Below are 22,010 nucleotides of genomic sequence, written 5' to 3' on the forward strand. Positions count from 1 at the left end.
CTAATATTCCATTGTATATATTTACCATGTCTTCTTTAGCCATTCATCTGTTAATGTATTTAATTCTTTTTTGTGTGTCTTTTTTCGTAAGGGATAATTGACATATAACATTGTATTAGTTTCAGGTGTACAACATGATTTGATACTTGTATATATTGCAAAATGCTCACCACAATAAGTCTAGTTAACTTCCATCACCACATATAGTCATAGAATTCTTTTCTTGTGATGAGAACTTTTAAGATCTACTCTCTTAGCAACTTTCAAATATTCAATACACCGTTATTAATTATAGTCACCGTGATGTACATTACATCCCCAGCACTTATTTATTTTGTAACTTGAAATTTGTACCTTTTGGACCCCCCTTCACCAATTCCCTAATTTTAACCAGAAAATTAGATCTTTGTTGTTTATAGAGGTAACTGATAATAGCAGAAAGGGAAAACTAAAGGAGAAGGAGGACAGAGAGAGAAGGGGCCATTGCACCAAAAACAGGAAAATGAGGGTGGGACAGGAACAAAGGTAGTGGCAGTAGAGGTGGACATGAGAATATACAGCAACAAGTAATGGAAAGAGAAGATATCTGTTTGGGAATAGAAGAGTCCCAGGATATGAGGAAAAATTCAAGAGAAGATTTTGGGTACTGGGAAAACTTTGCAATGAAAGAAGTCAGTAGAAAGGAAGAAACTGAAGGAGGGAGGCAGGATATACAGTAGAGGTCTCAGTGGATTGAATGCAGGCAAATGATTAAGAATTAGGAGACCTATTATTTATGGTTGTAGGACATTTAAGGCAGATTGCTTAGTGGTTAATAACCAGAGGGACCATATAACCTGGTCTGCCCTGGACATTTCCAGTTTACCTTTGCTGTTCTTTAACTCTCTGAAGTGTCCCAATTTAGACAAAAATTACAGCTCTTTTTTGTGGAACTTAATTACCTAAGTTTAAATCCTGACTCTCACTTATTTGTGACCTTGGTCAAACCTTTCTGTGCATTTAAATTCTTTGTCTAAAAACTTGGCATAATAATAGTATCTGTTCCCAGGGTGTTACAAGAATTAAATCTTATAGGGGAGTCTGATGGAAGGCAATTGTAAAAGCAATTCAGTGTCAATATTATCATCACCATCATTATTGTTATTCCTGAAGGTGAGAGAGGTAGCACGGTGGGACTAAAGCTCCGGATGCTCTGATTCTCTGATATCTACTTAGCATTTTTAAGTACAGACCACCTTTTCCTTCTCTCTCTCTACATTTCATAATTCTGTGAGTTCATCCATTCTAAAAGTTTTCTGTGTTCTTGTTTCCTAAAACTGTATTTCCAACCTTTTCCTGTAACTAAGTGACCTTAAAAATATTTATTTCTATGTCTTACATTGTCATCTCAGATTAAACAAAAGGAACTAGTTGCTTAATATGGGAGTAAAGATATCTAAGCCTTGGCCTTGATTGTACTACTAAAGTGCTTTGAGATTTATACAAGTTGTCTAGTGATCTTTTGCTTTAGTTTCTTCAAATAGATATATAAATATAGATATATAAAAGAATAATTGGATGTAAAATCCTGTGAGTCTAACTCAAAATTATCTTGTTTCCCCTTTCTAACTTGCCCTTCAATACCTGTTTCCTGATTTTTATCTATCTTAAGTTTCTTAACTTCATCCACTCAGTTACCTTGAAGTTATCTTTAATTTCTTCCTCTCCTTTATCTCCCTTTATCTAATCTGTCACAAAGAGCCTTTATTTCCTTCAGAATATGTGTTGACCTTGTTCTTTCTATGGCCACTATCTTTCTTTAGGTCTCCATCACCTTGTCTCTGGTTTACTGCTACAATTTTATTATTTGTTAACTCATTTCCCTATGTCTGGTCTCTTCTGCTTCAAATTTATTTTATATAGCATCCTTCCTAGTCACTGTATTAGGCACTTTTAAAGTATTATCTTATTTAGTGGTATAATTTTGAGAGAATTACTATTTCCACTTAATAGTTGGGGATAGATTAGAAGTCAGATAAATAGTCCCTGGTTAAACAGTTATTGGAAGTGAGATTGAAACTCAGGTATGTCTCTCTAGCTCTACACACTTTATTCTTCTCATTGTATGATATAGTCCATCAACCTAAATCCTGTTAATGTGATTACCCATCCTCTGCTCTTGCAGCCTCACTACAAATAGGGTCCACATCATGATGCCATTTTGGGCAACAGCAAACTGAGGATGTGGGTCTGCATATGGAGACTGCGGCAGACAGAGAAAGTGTGGTTAGGCAATCAATGTGGAAGACCTAGCCAGTCAGCTGTAGTCGTTATTGCGAACATTTGCTGAGGGATGGGCTGGCCAGAATCAGAATAGCATGATGCTTCAGGAGGCCCAGTCAGTCAGGAGCTTCTTGGTCCATGGAAACTAGGGCAAAGCAAGGGAGAAATAATAGAAACTACATGCGATTGTTATGAGGAAGTACCCCACATGCTAAGGGAAAAGATTGGCTTTTGGGGGGAGCGTTTCTCTTCTCCATTCTGAGAAGTGGCCATTTTCCAGATATAGTCAGCCTAGGGTCCAAAGATAGAGGTCAAATAGGTCATCTGGCTAGTGTCAGGAATGTGGGGAGACAAAAAGCAGTGATTGCTAAAGGAACTGTGGTGATTTGGGGAATATTAGACATTATCTTATTCAACCTTACATTCCACAAATTGAGACTCAGTATGAAGAAGGGACATGTTCAGGTCTCCTAACTGCCAGACCCATCCTTCCATTACAATACCAAACTTCTGACGAGAGTATCATATCATGTCTCCTGCATCTGGGAGCTTGACTGCCATTTTAGTGGTAGTTATGGGGGTAAAGGCTCTGTTTCTTCCTTAAACTGGACCTGACACAGCACAGTAGCTGATGCAGCCTACTTGCTCTAAAGCTGCACTATCCATTGTGGTAGACACTAGCCACATGTGGCTATTTAAATTTAAATTAAGAAAAATGAAATAAACTTAAAATTTGGTTTCTTAGTCACACTAATTATATTTCAAGTGCTCAAAAGCCACATAGTCTAGAGGCTATTGGACAGCACAGATATAAAACATTTCCATCTTCACAGAAATTTCTATTGGACAGCACTGGTTGGAAGTGTACTTTTTATTAATTATGTACAATAGCATAATCACGCAGTATAATACATATCACAGTGCAATCCACAATCACATAACGCAACAGATGTAAATTTTCTTTACTGTACCATGTAGATGTGAAGCTCACTCCTGGATTTTGTACAGTTATTGCCAGGTTGAAACAACTGACAGATACTTGATATTTCAAATAATGGGGTCAATGTCTAATTAATTTCTCCTATACATAGTATTCCATCATTGTATTATTTATTTCTGGTTAGACAGTTTGAGAATTTTTTTCTGTTAAATTTTGCTTTCTGTACTTTGATTTTTAGTTAAAACCCCTACTTTTACATGTTTGTAATAAACTCTTGTAAACAGATATGTTTAGATTGAGTAGAATACAAAAATTAAATTAAATTTGCAATTGAGTATTTAACTCTTAAGATGGCAGGTTTTAAATAATTAACCTTTTAAAAAATATGATTCTACATGAATCATTTTTATCACTGAACCGCTTAGGCAGTTTAAAATCTTTGATGCTTGTGTGTATGCCCTATTTTGTTCTTTGCCCTGTCTGGATTTAACCAGTGAGATCGGCTAATCTCTTCAGTTACCAGTCCTAGGATCCTTGTCAGACTTTCTGTGGGACTTTGTCTAATCCAGTGCCAAAAGACATAGAAGTATGAATCTTGATTTCTTCTTTGAGAAATTAACCCACCTATTAAATACCTCACCAGGAGAGAGAAAAATTGCAGAGATGAAGTCTGATGGCAGTTTTAGACGAAGACTTAGATAGTTCCACACTTTTCTTTATCAGCTTAATCGTAGAACATAGCAGGAAATGGGAATACAGATACATCTCAGAGCGGTTACTCAAACACAGTTGAGCTTTTATGAGAATTTGGGGATAAAACTAAGAAGTATGACCATTTGGAAAATGAAAACAAGTAATGATGCCTCAGATGCATATGTTTTTGTTTTCTTTCCTGGAGTAGATGAGAACTTTTGTTTCAAATTTTCATTTCTAACATGTGGAGGCAGTTTTCATTTGAAGTTTCTCTTGGAGTACTGTTGTCTATAAATTCTTCTTCCACAGAGAAGGGTAACATTTTTCAAAAGTGGTAGGAAAAAGATATTACAAGAAGAAATAAAGGAAAGTAAGGAACTCACTATGTATTAAGTCATGGTGTAGGTGTGCTCATCTGGGTGAAAAGAGGTTCTTAAGCAGAAATGAAAGTGATGTACATTTCAGGCCATGAGGATTTATGCCATTTTCATTTGGCAGTGTCTCCTGGTTTCATGCTAAAAGTTCATTTGTGAAAATGCACGATTTCAAACTCCATCCCTATTAAGGCGTGTGTTTCAAATGCCACAGGGGAAAAATGTGCTATAAATAAAGCCCAGGTGTCCCTTGGTATGATTTTAAATTACTTAATTCAACTGTGCATGTCATATACTGATGAAATGATATCTATTTTTACACAAACTTGGCAGCAAGTCAAAAAGGAGTTTCTACCATAAAATACTAACATCAGTGTTCTAAGACACAGGACCACAGTTGAGTCTGGAAGAAAGAAAACTCTCTATTCTTGAAACAAGTATTTATTTTTAACTCAAAGTTACTTATTATTTAAATCACAGAATAGAGTACTATGGGATATAAAATTACTTATTATTTAAATCACAGAATAGAGTACTATGGGATACTCTTTTTTTCATAATTAGATTCCTTCACATAATAAATATTTGGCTTAAACACTTCTACCATTTAATTTTCTTACAGTACTCCAGAATAATTTCCTTATAGTACTTGAAAAAGAACCAACATTTAAAAAAGAGTCCAGTAAAACCAACAGTCACTGAATAAACACAAGAACGTCTATGTTATGTATTAGTTGAAAGTGAAAAGAAATGTAACTTGGAAAAGTATTCTATTTTGCCCCACTGATATTATAATGAAATTCCTGGAATGGGGACTGGTGTCATACTCTAACTTTTGACCATTTCAAATGGCAGTACCTGGCAACAACACCTGGATAATGTTTCACGTAGCCAAAGTGGGGCTGTTCTGTGTATTTCTACAACAGACTGTGTATTTCTACAACAGACTGTGTATTACCGTATTTATTTGTTTAACTTTTAGGCCGAGTACATTCTGCTGTGTTGTAGAGCTATGTTTCTCTTGTCGAACTCTGCAAATGAGAGACCACCAATCAGTTCACGGAACTGCTTCTCCTATCGGTGTGTCTGAGAAAACCTTTACAAGCAACTCTCTCCCTCACACTGGAATCCTTTTTACCTGTAATGATTTTCTGTTTCAAATAACTGAGATCTTATTTTCTCTCTGGGGAGAGAAGACTGCAAATTTTGTACCACTATGTTATTTTTAAAAGTATAAATTCAACTTAATCACGAAGTAGTTCTGATACTAAAATTACAAGGGTCATCGTGCTCCGTGGATAACTTCTACTTAGGTAATATTTAAGTGCTGTGATAAATTCTACTTGTGTCATCCCCATTTTAAGCTCATATCTTTGTTAAGATAAAACAAGGCAATCATATTCCTGTAATTGCTGTATAGTTTCAGTTTTATCCCTTTTTTGTCCCACTCTAATTATGAAGAATTTGTATTTATTATCAGTCTTCGCTCCTCCTGTCCATACACACATCTGCACTACTGACCTAGCATTAATGAGTCTTGTCTATGTCCTTTTCCCGTATACGAAATGGTAATCTACGGCAGTGACTCTTAAACTCAGATTCTTGTAAGAATCACCTATAAGGTTTTATTTCTTTATTTTTATTTATATATTTTAAAAATTCACATGCTAGTGCCACTGGAGATTTGCATCCAGGTCAATGGCATTGAATTCAGGCGTCTGTAAATTCAAAAAATGTGCTATAGATTATTATTAATGCCTGATCTGTGTCGGTGGGAACCCACAGTTGTCTTTTTCTCTACTCATTGTTGGCAATCTCCTTTCAAGTCGTTGGAAACATCAAGACTGGGCCTTCTTCTTAGCCATATCTTGGCCATATGTTAATATTTTCTTAATCCAGATTGTAATTGGTTTGAAGCGAAGAGTCCGTTCTTATTCACTTTTGTATTCTTTATCCTAGCAGTTTTTCTTGTTGTAAGTGCCCTGAATATAGTAGTAATTAGATATATTCTTTGTTTTCATGAATTTGCTAAAATCCTAATGCTACATTTGTAGGAAATTTTATTTCCACAGAGAGTTTTTTTTTTTTTTAAGAAAACATGATATATTTAAGTCAAAAATCAGAAGTGTTAATTTGTGACTACAAAAGAATTTTAACCTTGCTCAGGGATTCAAAACTAAGTGATGTATAAACAATTTAAAAGAGGGGCTGGAGGGAAAAACAAAAACAAAAAGCCTTGAGTGGAATTGTTAATGGACCTTGCTAATTTAAGATTAATTAGAAAAGAAATTTTTTTAAATCCTGTATGATTTTCTAAAATTTAATTTTTATGTAATTTAGGACCATATCAAAATGAGATTATTGAGGGCATAAAAATCCACTGGAGTTCTGAGTTCCAGAGAAATAACAGGGAAGTAATAAAGAACAAAAAGGAAAAAGATCATACACATATTTCCTGCCTCTCTTTTCCTCTTAAGGTTTCCCATTTAAGCAGAGAATAGACTGGATGAGAGACCCAGGGTTGACCCAGAGAGGCTGGGATGATAAAGACTGAACTACTCATCACTTGGAATCAAACATTAACTTTTCTCTATTGAAGAGTCTATTGTGAAGTCTTGTTTACTGGGCTACTGACCAACTGTTCTACATTTGCAGGGGAATAGTTGTCAGTACTCCTGGAGTATCCGGCAATCGGGGCCTTGGTCAAAACTCTAGAGAAGGCAATGTTAATTTTTTTTCACCTCCTACTTATTATATTTATTTATTTTGGGGGAAACTTTTTGTCTTCTCTTGTTTCCTCCTTCTGCTTCCTAAAGAGTGCTCTTTGCTTTCTTTCAGGCATCTTGTATTTTCTACTTAATTGAAGTCCTCCATTCCTCGATAACCACTCTTTGTCTTCTTTGCTTTAATCAAAATGATTGTTTCTGAACTAGTATCTCCCAATTACAAATCTGTTACCTGATTAACTCCCAGTTATATAAAACCAAGACTTAAAAGGTCCAGTACTTTTTAAACAAGGCATTAGTAACCCAAATTGACTTGTCATTGATGCAGTGCAAAGGAGTTAATTGTATTGCCATTATTTTTTCATTTGATTTGTATCGTGGACATCTTCCCATGACAGTACATTTAGAACTACTTCATTTTTAATAACTACATGTTATTGTAACAATTGTATGGATGTGCTCAATTTTCCATCATTCTCTTGTTTGTGGTCCTAATGATAATTATTATTATCATCCCAGACATCCTTTTAATAATGAATAACATTTATTAAACCCTTATTATGTGTCACGCACTACCAGATAGTAAGCGCATTACATATATCAATTCACTTGATTATCATATCAGTTACCCTACTAGGTAGATGATATTGGTAGCCTCATATTAGGTATGAGAAAATTGAGGCATAGAGAAGATAAACAATTTGCCCAAAGTCACTTTTCCAGTAAGCGGCAGAAACAGGATATCAAGTTGGAAAGAGTGTCTTCAGAGCCAACACTGGACTTGACCCAAGCATTACTGGTTCTTTCAATTTTTTTTGGCAGTTACACAAAGTGCAACAAATAACATCATAATATATCAAAATTTGGGATATGTTTATAGTTTTTCCTAAGCTCTTCATAATGGACATTTTGGTTTAGAAGCAGTGACTGCAATCATAAAAAAGGAAAATATAAAATCATAGAATCTCCAGGTTTGAAAGAAGGACTTTTCTATGTAATTTAGTTGAATTGAAACAATTGTGAATCTCAGCCAGTTGTGTTCTCACCTGATGTCCAGAGTCCTAAAGAACTTGTTCAGGACCTCTTTGGGCTAATACATGTTCTTGCTTTGTGTCATGTTTACTTGTGTATATGTCTCATTTCCCACATTTCATTCATGTGTTTATTTCTAATTCTGCTGCTAATTGTTTTACATACAAAAGACACCAGTACTATTGTGGCTGAATTATTTCAGTATTTTAATGTATAGCTTCTTTTCTTCCAAACAGGAGCAAAATTTATTGGAACTTTCCCCATCCCAGACACCTATAATCCAGATGATGATAAAATATATTTCTTCTTTCGTGAATCATCTCAAGAAGGGAGTACTTCTGATAAGACCATCCTTTCTCGAGTTGGAAGAGTTTGTAAGGCAAGATATATTTATTCCACTTAAGGCATATGTGTATGTGTATGAATAATTAACCATGTAATGTTGAAGTTAATTCCATTATTCATAAATGGTAGAATACATTCATATTATCTTACATGTATAATTTTTGAGATCCAAAAGTAAAAAGAAAAAAGAAGGATGCAAAATTTTCCAATATTACACATTATTTTTTCCAATCCCTGAGCTATTCCCCAGGTTTGAGGTAGATCTCTTGGGCAGCGTGCTCCTTTTATTGGTGGGCTTTCCCTTTGCCAGTTATTACTGTTCCCAGTAAGATCCCTGCATTGTCCTGATCCATGGAAGTTAAAATGTTTTGTACATTAAATAATTTTATTTTGAAATGGAAAGTAACTTAGCATACTCACTAGAGTTTCTTAACACTAACAAAATCATATCCCATATTTTTATCAAAACACATCACATGTAAAATTATCTTTACGTGAATCAAATAAGTTGAAAATGCAGTTATATAGTCTTATTAAAATACTTTCTAGAGCATTAACCTAGATTAGGTTCTGAGAGAAAAATGGGATAGGAAGGAAAGAAAACAATCCAAAAGGCAAAACATTTATCTTGAAGAACACTGAAATTTGCTTTTTAATATTGCCATTTTGTGTAAATTACAGGAAAACAGCAACTCTACGAAACACTCCCATTTTGTGCTATCAAAGTTCTCATTTGAGTGAATACAAGCTTTATAGAATAAAAGTGCTACTGGAATCATACTTTTCAGTATATTCTTTTGTTAGTTGGATTTATCTTCACTGAAATCACTTCTCTTAAATGGCCAGACACCTTCAGCATTAACTCAGTTATTAAGAGGAAGAGCTGTTAACTTAATAAATACTCTCAGCGGGAAGCTTTCTTTGGTCTTGTACAAACTTTTCATTTTCTTCCATCTGAGCCTATCACTTTTTTTTCTCAGTCTGTGCCCTCAGGCTTTTGAACACTTCCAGGGACAGAAATATAAACCGTCATTGCGCTTAAGAGTGCTAATGATAACATGGCTTTTGAATGAGACCAAACTTGTGAGCGCAGATCATTCTTTACCTAGTGTCCTAGCCAGTAATGCCGTCCCCCACTGATCCCTTCACCCCCAGGGGACAGATTCTCTAAAAAGCATCCTCATTCTTTCAGAGTCTAAGAATTCACAGTCATTTCTCTTGAAGCCTCTTGCCGAGAGATGAATGGCCATTGCTTGGAGTAGTCGTAGCGTGTGAGTGTACTGAAGCATGCCTTAGAACAACAGTACCCCAGCCGGAAAGCTGTGCTGTGGATGGACATCATTTGTATAAATGAATCACGTTAAGTATGTCATAAGAGATTTACAATCAATTAAATGTATTTTAAGAGTCACTCTGTGATGAGCACATGTATAACAAGTGTGGGTTTTGTGAAGCAGTTCAATACTTATTTCTTGATAGGTCAAATCCATTTGATAGAAATTCATTTATAACAAAGTAATGTTTTTACACTCACACTAAATATACTGAGAGTTAATTTTAGAGGTGGAGAAACATATTAAAGAAAAATTTAGCTGCCCCATTTATAAATTTGTATCATAAAAATATAATCTAGACTTTAAGTATCAGCCATGGGATATTTTATTTATGAACAAACTCCTATAGAACTGAAAAGACAGAGAGGATTGTAGTATATAAGTCTTCCCACCACAAAAAAACTCTGAGGCCACCCAGCAAGATTTTGTCATGCTATTGTGTTTGGATAAAAAGCTAACAAATTGTGATATCAAATAAGGACTTGTGATGGATGAATTTCCTTAAAAAAAAAGAGATAATAGAGGTTCTTCTTAAATTGATGTATCTCTTTACTCAATCCCTGTCTTCAATTAACACCCTCTTCAGCATTTCCCACTACGATATGATCCACTGGTCAGTGTTTACAATATTTGGTTCTAAATGCATCTTTGTAATTTCTTAATTGCCTCCCACCCTGCCCAGGTTACTAACTTTATTTATTAATTTAGGATTAAAGTGCGGTAAGAAGTGAGCACTCATAAGTGGAGATTTCACTGTCAAGATTAAAAATGACTTGAAGTCTTTTAAAAAAGAATGTCCTGCAAAACAATAACAAGCTTAAATTAAAAAATAGCTTTTCAGCATCATTGTTGCTGTTATACATTATTTTCACATAAAAAATGTTCTTGTGACATTTGGGGGAACATATTTATGCCTCTCTGTTTCATTTTTTTTTATCCCATGAGGTTATTATAATATTGTTTTTCTGTTTTCAACAGGTAGTAATGTAATGTACGTCTATGCTGTGAAACAAAATTAAGTTCAATAGATATAAACAAAGCTAAGAAGGAAGAGAGCATGCTAGAGAGAGTTAAGAGTAACTGTGTACACTGTTCTGAATTTACAGAGCTTGTCAGTAACATGAGAGTCCTTTATACTATTTGTCCCACCATGATATTTCCACAGTACCTATTTATTTGGAAATATTAAGGTTTTGTTGTTCTTGTTATTATTGTTTGTTTTCATTTTTACCTGATAACCTTCAGGCCAATGAAAAACTGTTGACAGTTTAAGAGCTCCCTATGTCTTCAGCTACTAAACTAAAGTAAAAGTTGTTTTATTGACCTGTCAAAGACATTACTGTTAGTCAGTAAGATATAGTGATTGGTGGGGAGGAGTTTTTGGAAATAAGCAAAAATTACACAAAATGAACAAAGAATTGTTTACAGGATAAGGGTGAATCTCTTCAATTTTGTAACCCATTCCTTCATTATTTTATCATTTCATTATTTCAACAAGAAAATATAAGTTCTGTGCAAAGTGCAGTAAGACTAGACACTGGGAGGTAAGTAAACCACGGTCCCTTTTCTTTAAAACCTTAGAGTGCAGTGAGGGTAATAGAGACATAAACAGATAATCACAATATAATGTGATCGAGGTCAGACTGAGAACTCTGTGCATTCAGTGAAGTTCAAAAATTGAGTCCTACAGGGGTAGGGAGACTACACCAAGGACAGGAAAGGAGGATAGGCATTTCAGGCAGCATTGTGACAAAGTATATTTTGTTTAAAGGACAGTGAAATCTTGTTGTCATTGGAACTCGAGGGGTAGTTGGGAGCAATGTTATTCCATAAATTCTGGTAAATTGGAAGATAAGCAGTATTATTTTCATGGTAAGGAGTTTCAGCTCTGTTGTGTAGACAATGAGAAATTATCAATGTTTTTAGGAAGAGAAGTGACTTGATAGGTGTTCAGCAATTAATTATTTCAAGAATATATCTGGACTGAGAAATATGCGTGACTGGGAGACCTTTTAGGTAGTTCCCTAAAGAAAGTAGGAATGAAGAGATACATATAAGTTCAAGAGATATTTCTAAGGTAGAATGTGTGTGTCAATTTCTAAAAGGTCCTTAATTTATTACCACTCTTTTATTAATTGCCCGGTGTAGACAAGTGCTGTCTAATATAGAATTTTCTGCAATGATGGGAATGTTCTGTATCTGTTCTCTACAGCATAGTAGCCATGTTGACATGTTAGTCTTGACAAGTATGACTAAGGAACTGAATTTTTGATGTTATTTAACTTTAATTAATTGTAATTTAAATAGCCTCGTGTGGCTAGTGGCTACATTATAAATATAGACTATCAAAACATTCATTTACTTAACACATCTATTGGTAACTAACCCTGTACATGGCATTGCTAAGCAGTAGTCTTATAGAAGTTTTTTTAAAAAAAGACATCATACTTGTCCTTACTGAGTTTACAACCTAGTGCATTATATATGCATTAAACAAGAAAGCACACAGATTAACATATAAGTGGAAGGTGTGATAACTGCTATAATGGAAAAATCACAGGGTCAGTTAGGAAGAATAGGTGGGCTTTAGATTGTATATGGAAGGTCTCTCTGAGAAAGTGACTTTTGAATCAGATGATAAAAATGATGAGGAAATTGCAGGGCAAAGGTGACAGGGATGGGGAAGAGTATTCCAGGCAGAAGGAAAAGCACATGTGAAATCTCAGAGGTGGGAAAAAGCACTTAAGGAATAAAAAAAGGTTTACTGTGACTGGAGCAAAACAAACAAATAGAAAATTAGCAGGATAGTGACTGTTTCCTTTTAAAACATGCACGAAAGTTCAACAGAAGTCTTATCTTTCCTGTTCATAATTAGGACTGATTAATAACTGCAGGTATTGATTCCACGATGTACATAAAAGGCTGCAACAACTTCCTGTCCTATTAGATCCTCCATGCATTTTAATTCTCCCTCACTCCTATTCCAAAGACCTTGATACTATCCCTGTAGACAAAAGACTCCTATACTGTTAGTAACTGTGCTTTCCAGAAGATATGGCAGAAATTAGGAAAATGCACAAAGAGATACATTCTGATACTTAAGAAACACCAGAAAAAGTTTATAGGCATAGATTTTATATTTGAACATATTGAACTTGATGTAGTTCTGGGTTATGCTGTCATAATAACCAGTTAAAAATATAAACCTGAGACTCAATAGGGTCTAGACTCAGGAATGTAGAAATCACCAGTGTATTGGTAGTTCTTGAAGTCATGGAAATGTCTGAAATTGCCCAGGAAGATTTGTAGTACAAGATCAAACAGCAAGGACAGGATCGTGAGGGACAATGACGTTTAAGAAAAAGCAGAGGAAAATGTCCACAAAGGCAATTGAGAAGAAATAATTTGATAGCAGGTAGAGAACTGGACGAGAGTACTGTCACAAGTCAGGGATAAAAACGGTTTCAAGAAGAAGGCAGTTATCAGTAATGTCACACACCAAAAGGAAGTCAGGTAAGATTATGACTAAAAGTCACATATTAGTTTTGGCAGTAAGGATATAATCAATAACTTTTGCCCAAATGATATGAATGTTAACTTGAAGTCAAATCTAGACTTACATCTCTGCTTTACTTTTTTTTTTTTAACCTCTTAATTGGAATATAATTGCTTTACAATGGTGTGTTAGTTTCTGCTTTATAACAAAGTGAATCAGCTATACATATACATATATCCCCATATCTCCTCCCTCTTGCATCTCCCTCCCTCCCACCTTCCCTATCCCACCCCTCTAGGTGGTCACAAATACCGAGCTGATCTCCCTGTGCTATGAGCCTGCTTCCCACTAGCTATCTGTTTTACATTTGGTAGTGTATATATGTCCATGCCACTCTCTCACTTTGTCCCAGCTTACCTTTCCCCCTCCCCATATCCTCAAGTCCATTCTCTAGTAGGTCTGCGTCTTTATTCCCGTCTTGCTCCTAGGCTCTTCATAACCATTTTTTTTTTTTTTTTAGATTCCATATATATGTGCTAGCATACAGTATTTGTTTTTCTCTTTCTGACTTACTTCATTCTGTATGACAGACTCTAGGTCCATCCACCTCACTACAAATAACTCAATTTTGTCTCTTTTTATGGCTGAGTAATACTCCATTGTATATATGTGCCACATCTTCATTACTCATTCATCTGTCAGTGGACACTTAGGTTGCTTCCATGTCCTGGCTATTGTAAATAGAGCTACAATGAACATTGTAGTATATGACTAGGATTAATCTCCAAAATCTACAAGCAGCTCATGCAGCTCAATATCAAAAAAACAAACAACCCAATCCAAAAATGGGGAGAAGTCCTAAATAGACATTTCTCCAAAGAAGATATACAGATTGCCAACAAACACATGAAAGAATGCTCAACATCACTAATCATTAGTGAAATGCAAATCAAAACTACAATGAGGTATCACCGCACACCGGTCAGAAAGGCCATCATCAAAAAGTCTACAAACAATAAATGCTGGAGAGGGTGTGGAGAAAAGGGAACCCTCTTGCACTGCTGGTGGGAATGTAAATTGATACAGCCACTATGGAGAACAGTATGGAGGTTCCTTAAAAAACTAAAAATACAACTACCATATGACCCAGGAATCCCACTACTGGGCATGTACCCTGAGAAAACCATAATTCAAAAAGAGACATGTATCTGCTTTACTTTTTTCTAGCTCACTTGCTTAACCTAGAAAATGAGGACACCCATCTCTTCTATGACTATTTTACCAGGCAAATGAAAGGCTTAAATGAGATCATATGAATTTGGATCTTGACAGATACAGAGGAAAGTACTGGAAAACAAGGGCTACTTAGATTTCTGTTTTCAAGCAGTTAACCATCTAAGAGATCGACATGTGAATAATGTGAGTACATGATCATACCACCCTAAGTTACATGTCAAAAATCATGTACACACATATACACGTCATACATACACAGTTTTGGAGTCAGCTCAATTAACTGCTTAGGAGTGAAAGAGTGGTAGTATGTGTATATTTTGGGAGCTGGGGGGTGGTGAGAGGCAGGTTAGTTACCAAAGTTTACTGAGAAGAGATGGTATTTCATCAGTTTTAAAGGTTAAAATTATTATTATTACTTTGCTCTCATTTTTAGCAATATTTGTACTTTGAGGATAGAACTTATTTTTGGATAGAGTCAGAAGAATTTGGAGACATCTCTGGTGAAAATTATGTGAACAATTTGAACAATGCAAATTTTGGACAAGAGATAGGAACAGAGAGATTCACTAAATAGTAAAGAAACTGACCTAGAAGATAATTGACAGCCTCAGGATAATAAGTACCTTCATCCAAAGAATCTCTTTCAAACTCAGTGTGTTTATCATTACAAATGGGAGAACACATTTACTAATGAATTATCTTTTAGTAGTGTCACTACTTTCCCATCAAACAACTTCTTCAGTTTTCTCATTTTTAAAATAAGGTGCTTAGCCTAGAATGCTTTCTAAAGTCTTTGCCAGGCTCTATAATTCTTTGATTTGAACAGTCAATATATTCAAGCACTGAATGGTGCACCGTACACCCTGGACTGCTCTCATAGATGGTAAATTACACAGGTCTTCGTGGAGAGGTAATAAATGCTGTCTGAAAGGGTAGGTGAAACAGCATGAAATAAACCCTCTGAAAAGATTTGTGTCTATTTATTTTGCAAGTTAGTCCTTTCTGATACTATTATTTACGATTGTGTGATGTTTATTACCATGTGTGTGTGTGTCTGTGTGTGTGTCTGTGTGTATTTCCTTTCAAAACCCACCCTGTAAGTTAATGTGTATAAATACCAGTCACTTCAGTGGGGCTTGCTTGCAGCTTTCTGCCTCAAGTTTGTTTTGCATTATTTTGGGATTCTGTTCATTTCTGGAAGCATTGTCCATTAGGTTACTTATGCTAGCCCACTCTGGATTACAGCTGCAGGTTATGCCAGTTCCCTTTTTGTTCTGCAGTATTTCCTTTTGTCCACGCCAGGAATTCAGTTTGGTTGGACCTTTCACATAACTTGCCTGGGGGTCTAATTAATAGCCCTTTGCTTTGATTCTACTTGCACTGTCTATTTTGATATATGATCCTATTTGGACAATTACTGCCTTTGAAGATTTGTGTTTTTAGGCTGATGACACTTTCCGTATTTATTGATTTCCCCCGAGTTGTGGTTTTTTTTTGCTTACTTTCAGCTTGTTGCTTACAACCTAAATGAGAGATTTAGAGCCCACAAGTTACAGATGTGCTTTTGCTTCACTTCCATCTGTTTTCCTGTCAGAAATTCCTAGGCAAGGATTAATACTGTTGGCCGTAGCTTTTAACACTTTTTTTTTTAATTTAATGAACTCTGATCCTACCTGAAAAAGACCGCTGAATATGCCTAGATTTGCCTAAATTTAATCTGTTAAATCTTAGACACTGAATTCTTTAGCACAGTGTATTACCCAAGTCCTGCATTTCTAATAATCTTTACAAGTTTTTGAAGTAGTTAGAAAAACATGTTCTCCATTTCGATTCTCCAGTGGCAAATCAAAAACAGTCATGTCTAAACACTAGAGTTCTTTTTAAGAAAAAAGTTTTTTTGCCTTGAAAGTCTATTCAGAAGTTATCCCTTAAAAACCACTGTGTGCAATACCTGCCGTACAAGTTTTTTGTTTGTTTTTTCTTCTCCCCTTTGAGATGTTTGAGTTTGCCTAGTTTTGTTTCTTCTACTGCTAAGGTATTTCAAGATTATTAATAGATAAGTAGAAGACTCGTTATTATTTTCCTTTTATGGTTTTATTTTTAGTGATCATAGCTTTTTTTGCATCTCAATGAAAGAATTAAATGAAATATTGTTATGACGTATTGCTGAAGAAGATTCATAGGCTGAAAAAGAAAGTACAACATAGTTCTCTCATTTGATTCAGTGGGTTTAACTTCACTATCTTTCATGAGTTCATTTAATGTATTAAAATATCCTCACTTAAGCTCTTCCTCTAACAGTGTGTATATATATATATATATATATATATGACTTTTATTTTAATATATATACATGTCCTCCTAATGAGCCTCCTGGGAATCTTATTCTGGGTTTGACTTTTTGTTTCTACCACATGATGATAATAGTTTCAAACTTCTAAATAGGCCATCCTGCATTTGGATTATCCTTATCATTATTATTGACTTATACAGCCCATATAGACCATCTGTATTAAGTTTACAGAGTTTCTAAATTCTGTCCCTAGAAATAACTCAGAGAAAATTGAGGCAGCCCAGAGAGAAGTACATTGAACAATTGCTCTGAAATGTCAGTTGCTGTGATCTTACTTCAGAATTTCCTGGTGCAAACGGGTCTTTAGGTGATTTGAAGATATATCTCAACACAAGATTATTTAAAACCTGCAAGGTACAGCAGTTATTCTAAATAACAAATCAGATAAAGAGTACGAATGATGTATAGAAATACAACAGGCATTAAATCAAAGACAGAAAAGTATTTAATTGCCCTAATCTTTTTTTAATTTGTAAAAAAGATCAGTAGAAAGCCTGTGTGTTTGTCTCATGTGATAGCTTCAGTTATGGAAAAACAAATGTTTTGTTTTGTGGTATTTGGATCACACTTCACAAGAAAGTGGGTAGTGTTAGTTCAAGATAAAATCTCTGAGATTAAATGTTATTGATGGGTAGAATGTGGGAGAGGGGTGCACAAACTTGCACAGATTATGGTTTCTAAAGTGCTTCAGGGAATTCCCTTCTCTTGTCTGCACAAAGATGCAGAAGAGCTCCATTAGGCAAAATAACTAAATTTTAAGCAAAAGAGAATTTGTAACCTCTGACTTCACCATCAAACCTTTTTTCTTTTTTTAAGTGCTTAAGGTGTACTTATTTATTTGAAAAGCCTGGTGTCCTTCAACTTAAACTAATTAATATGGCTACAAATTTCTGAACGCACATCTCTGTTTTAATAGAATATACCGTGTTCACAAATGTCTTAGAGGTTTCATTGATTTATAAAATGTTCATGATTTAAGAGCAGAGGAGCTAAATGTCAATTATTACACTTTCCAAGAGCTTCTGTTTCTCAATATAAAGGTGAAAATGACAATATTTATAAAGTGCTGAGAGATCCTTGGAGAGGATGGTATATAGAGATAAAATCACATTTAACAGATGAACCCAGCATAGTGACCCGAAGGTCAAAAGATACACTCAATAAAAGTTCACGTGTTATAGCTTGTAGCTACTCTACATGTTTGTGTAAGATTTATAAGGACTTGAGTTTGCTATGACAGTAGAAGGAAAATGGAGTCACCATTAACCTGCCTCCTGACTGATCGCCCCATTAGGAGATAGCAGGATTAGAAGATCACAGTATTTCATAATATGCAGCCATCACCCAATCCAATGATTCAGAGTTAACTATGCTTTAAAGCTGCACAGAGATTGTAACTTGTGTTTGTCTTTCATTTTTTAAATTTTCTGTTTTCATTAATCACTTAAAAATTAAGAAATATTGCAAACATATAAAAAGCTGTAAAGAATGGGGAAACAGGCAACCTCTGCACTCACCACCCAGATTGCACACGTGGTCGGGCTTGTTTACATTTAATTTCTTTGCTACTTTCATCTGCATCTTTGTGTAGAGGATGGCGAGGCTTTTGGCAATCTGACCACAAAGAAGCTGTGATAAATGGAGTGGAGACACACAGAAGTGACCAGTGACTAAAAGCTGCTGATTTTGACATCTCAATAATAAATCTATAGTGTTAGACAGTTGTGTTCTTTAGAATTTCACAAAAATAAGCAAGGAGGTGAGAGTTGAGTACAAAAGTGGTTACTTCCCTTTCAGCCCTCTTCTGGGCTTAAAGTTCTCAGGGGGAGATTTTGTGGATTTGCCAACAAATCCAGGGACTGAGAGCTGGTCCACAAAGTCAGTCAACTGACACTTCCCTGCAGGAGAAATACAACTCCTTGTGAATTGAACTTTGCCATCCCAGGTCATGCTTCTGGATGTCTGTAAGAGTTACTATCCAGTCATTAAATGCTTATAATCCATTCCTGAGAGCTATTATCCCAGAAACTATACTTGTTTTCCCGTTGATAGCAGGTGGCTTTCATCTTTGACCTGGATTTTTGTGCTTGTTTTTTATCTTTTTATTCCTTGAGAGGCCATGCACAGCAGCTAGATGGGTAGGAGAGAGCATTTAAAGATTCTTTTGTTCAAAGGATTGCAATTTTCCGTTTGTCAGGTTGAAAAAAATATGCAGGTACAGTATAAACCTCTTTTTGGCAAATTTGGAGCTAATAGAATAGAGTTTTTTCATGGTTTGTCTTAAATATGGTGATAATTGCAAATAGAAAGAGGGACGGTGTTTGAAAATGAGCCATTTCTTGTCACTTTTATCTAATAATGTGTTGAAAAGAGAATGTGATTGCTCGTTTTTATGATGAAGTAATAATATGTACAATCGTTAAAGGGATGTTATGGAGCAAATATTTGATATTATCTGTTTATTCACTTAGCAAAGTAATTTGAATAACTGCTCTGTGCTAGGGGTAAAGCAGTAAACCAAACATGGTCCCTGGTATTATATTCATGATAGTTGATATACTTCTTCATGCATATTGAATCAACACTATTTTGTAGTATTTATTACTGAATCAAAATATACAAATATAAGCGATGAAAATTTTATAAATACTATAAATATGTAGGAAGATGCCTTAAAATAGGCTTTAGAGTTCTGCTTAGTACAACTAGGGCTCTGCTAAAATAAAAACATACAGAGGCTAGGTGTGATAATTTAAAAAGATATAAGTCAAGGGTCAGGAGAAAGATGAGGAGATAAGTTATCGTCTATTTTTAAATTTATTTAAAAATCTCTTTCTTTTGAATAATGCCAGATAACACATTTTGTCACTGGGATCCTTCTGTACATTAACATAGAATTCATTATTACATTAGGAGGAAGCATCAGTATTAACATCTGGATTTATATTTATTAACTGATCTGAGGATATTAGCAGTAGAAATAAAAGTCACGTGTAGGGTTTCCCTGGTGGCGCAGTGGTTGAGAGTCCACCTGCCGATGCAGGGGACGCGGGTTCGTGCCCCGGGAAGATCCCACATGCCGTGGAGCAGCTGGGCCCGTGAGCCATGGCCGCTGAGCCTGTGCGTCCGGAGCCTGTGCTCTGCAACGGGAGAGGCCACAACAGTGAGAGGCCTGCATACCGAAAAAAAAAAAAAAAAAAAAGTCATGTGCAGAAAAGTCTGCCTTTGCATTTGCAGACATAGGAAATCATTTAATAGCTAGCTGAAATATTATTTTTATTATTGAGCAATGGTAAATAATAGAGGCACCATATACAAAATATAAATTTAAGAGCAGTTACAGACATGTTTGTTTCTAAAGCGTTATTATATAAAATATATATTCATTTTCTTCACTTCTTTGCTAATTACTGAATCTTTTAGTAATTCTTTTAGTAATTCTTTTAGTAATTCTTGTGTACTAAATTACATGCAGACACTTTGGCCTGGTATCAAGCCCTTCCTTGATCTTACCCCAGTTTACTTTCGTAACATTTTCCTCTATTTCAATTTATCCCAGTCTTAGTCTAACCAAATTTGCCCTGGTTCTCCATACATGTTCTGAATTGTTTCACCAGCTGTTCTTTCCCTCGTCTGTCCAGCATCTAGAATGTTTCCTGAACCAATTTCTGCATGTGTGAATCCACCTGTAATTTTAGAGAGTATTAAACCTTGTAGGTCTGTCCTCATTTTCCCAACAAAGAAATTTCAGAGAAAACTCAGTTTATTGGGCATTTATCTGTACTTTTATCTATATTTTTCTAAAGACTTTTGTCAATTTTATTTTGCATTTTTAGCTATTCATGAATTATTAAATATGATCTTAATAAGTACCTGACAAGCAGGATGTTAGTGGCATATCTGAAGCAGATTCTGCATAAAAGGAATAAGAGAATGCATTTTCTGCTAAGAATTAAAAACTATTAGAAAACCAACTAGATGTTACTTTGCTTTCTATTATCACCATGTATTAGCAATTCTAAACAGTATCAGTGACAGAGTACTACTGCCAGAAAAGTCTTTTGTTTATCCAAGTTCTAAACAATTGCTGTGGTTACCATTGTGTTTCTATTATGTTTATTTATGTGTACATGTATATGTATAGTCAGTCTTCAACACACATGAACTCAGCTACACGTTTCAAGGGTAAGTTCACATTGATTTGGAGTTATTTAAAACTTGCAACACTGAGACATAGTGCAAATTATGAGGTGTGATTATTTTGTTCGTTAAGTGCAAATGTGAGTTCGTGCTAACTGTTGAATTTGAATGTATTTAAAATTTTAAATTATTCTCCTTTTTAAATTGTTATAAACCTAAAGAACTCAAGCAAATAATAATTATTACTCATTTATATAGAGCTATTACTTAAAATACTTCTGTTTAGCAGAGAGGGATGTTAAACACCATTCACTCTGGGTGTCACGGTACACCCTTGGTGTGAGGTATTAAGGCTATAAAGACAGCTATGGTCTCCGTTCTCAATGACCTTGCTTGCCCTCCCTTCTCTCTCCTCCTCCCCATTTCTTTCTTCAAGAAGAGCCTCTATTTATATGACTTTGAATTCTCCTGTCTGGAGTGGTCATGTATATGCTTTTCTTTAATTTTCATAGATAAAAGAATCACAGGGAAGCTAGTCCCTAGATATTGAGACCTGAAATTTGACAGCAAACAGTTTATTAACTTTATGGAACACAGACGGCATGAAAGACAAAACTTTTCATAGAATTTAGATTTAAATGGAAATATATTAATGGAAATAGTGGCTTCATAAGTAATTTTTGAAAGTCAAAATTAAGTACTTAATGTATTTATACCATGAAACATCCTTATTTATTTATCATAAGCATAGCAGATCTAGTTGAGTCAAACAGAAAATCGTATTAATTTAGTGTTCACAGGGACATATTAAATTAAAAATAAGAAAAATATCTCTTTATGGTGAATTATTGAACAGCATAACCCTGTTTATTCTACCTAATTGATATAAATGCTTATGTTTTGCTAAATGTCTAAAGAATATCTTTTTCTCATTTTTTTATTGAGGTATAATGGGCATACAACATGAGTTACAGGTGTACATCATAATGATTTTATATTTGTATATATTGCAAAAGGGTCACCACAATAAGTCTAGTTAATGTCCATTACTATACATGGCTGCAAATTTATTTTTTTAC

The 22,010-nt window shown here is 34.9% G+C and overlaps 1 protein-coding gene across 5 annotated transcripts in view; it reads left to right on the forward strand.

Annotated features, from left to right (window-relative positions):
- Nucleotides 1-22,010, forward strand: part of SEMA3D (semaphorin 3D) — a 208,216-nt gene that overhangs the window by 139,684 nt on the left and 46,522 nt on the right. For all 5 annotated transcript variants that reach the window (XM_030856996.2, XM_030856997.2, XM_060304732.1 and 2 more), the window contains one exon: nt 8,264-8,406. In XM_030856996.2, the coding sequence (XP_030712856.1) occupies nt 8,264-8,406 (143 nt within the window). The remainder of the gene's footprint in view (nt 1-8,263; nt 8,407-22,010) is intronic.

The sequence above is a fragment of the Globicephala melas genome, chromosome 9, assembly GCF_963455315.2.
Source record: "Globicephala melas chromosome 9, mGloMel1.2, whole genome shotgun sequence".
Classification (NCBI taxonomy): Eukaryota; Metazoa; Chordata; class Mammalia; order Artiodactyla; family Delphinidae; genus Globicephala; species Globicephala melas.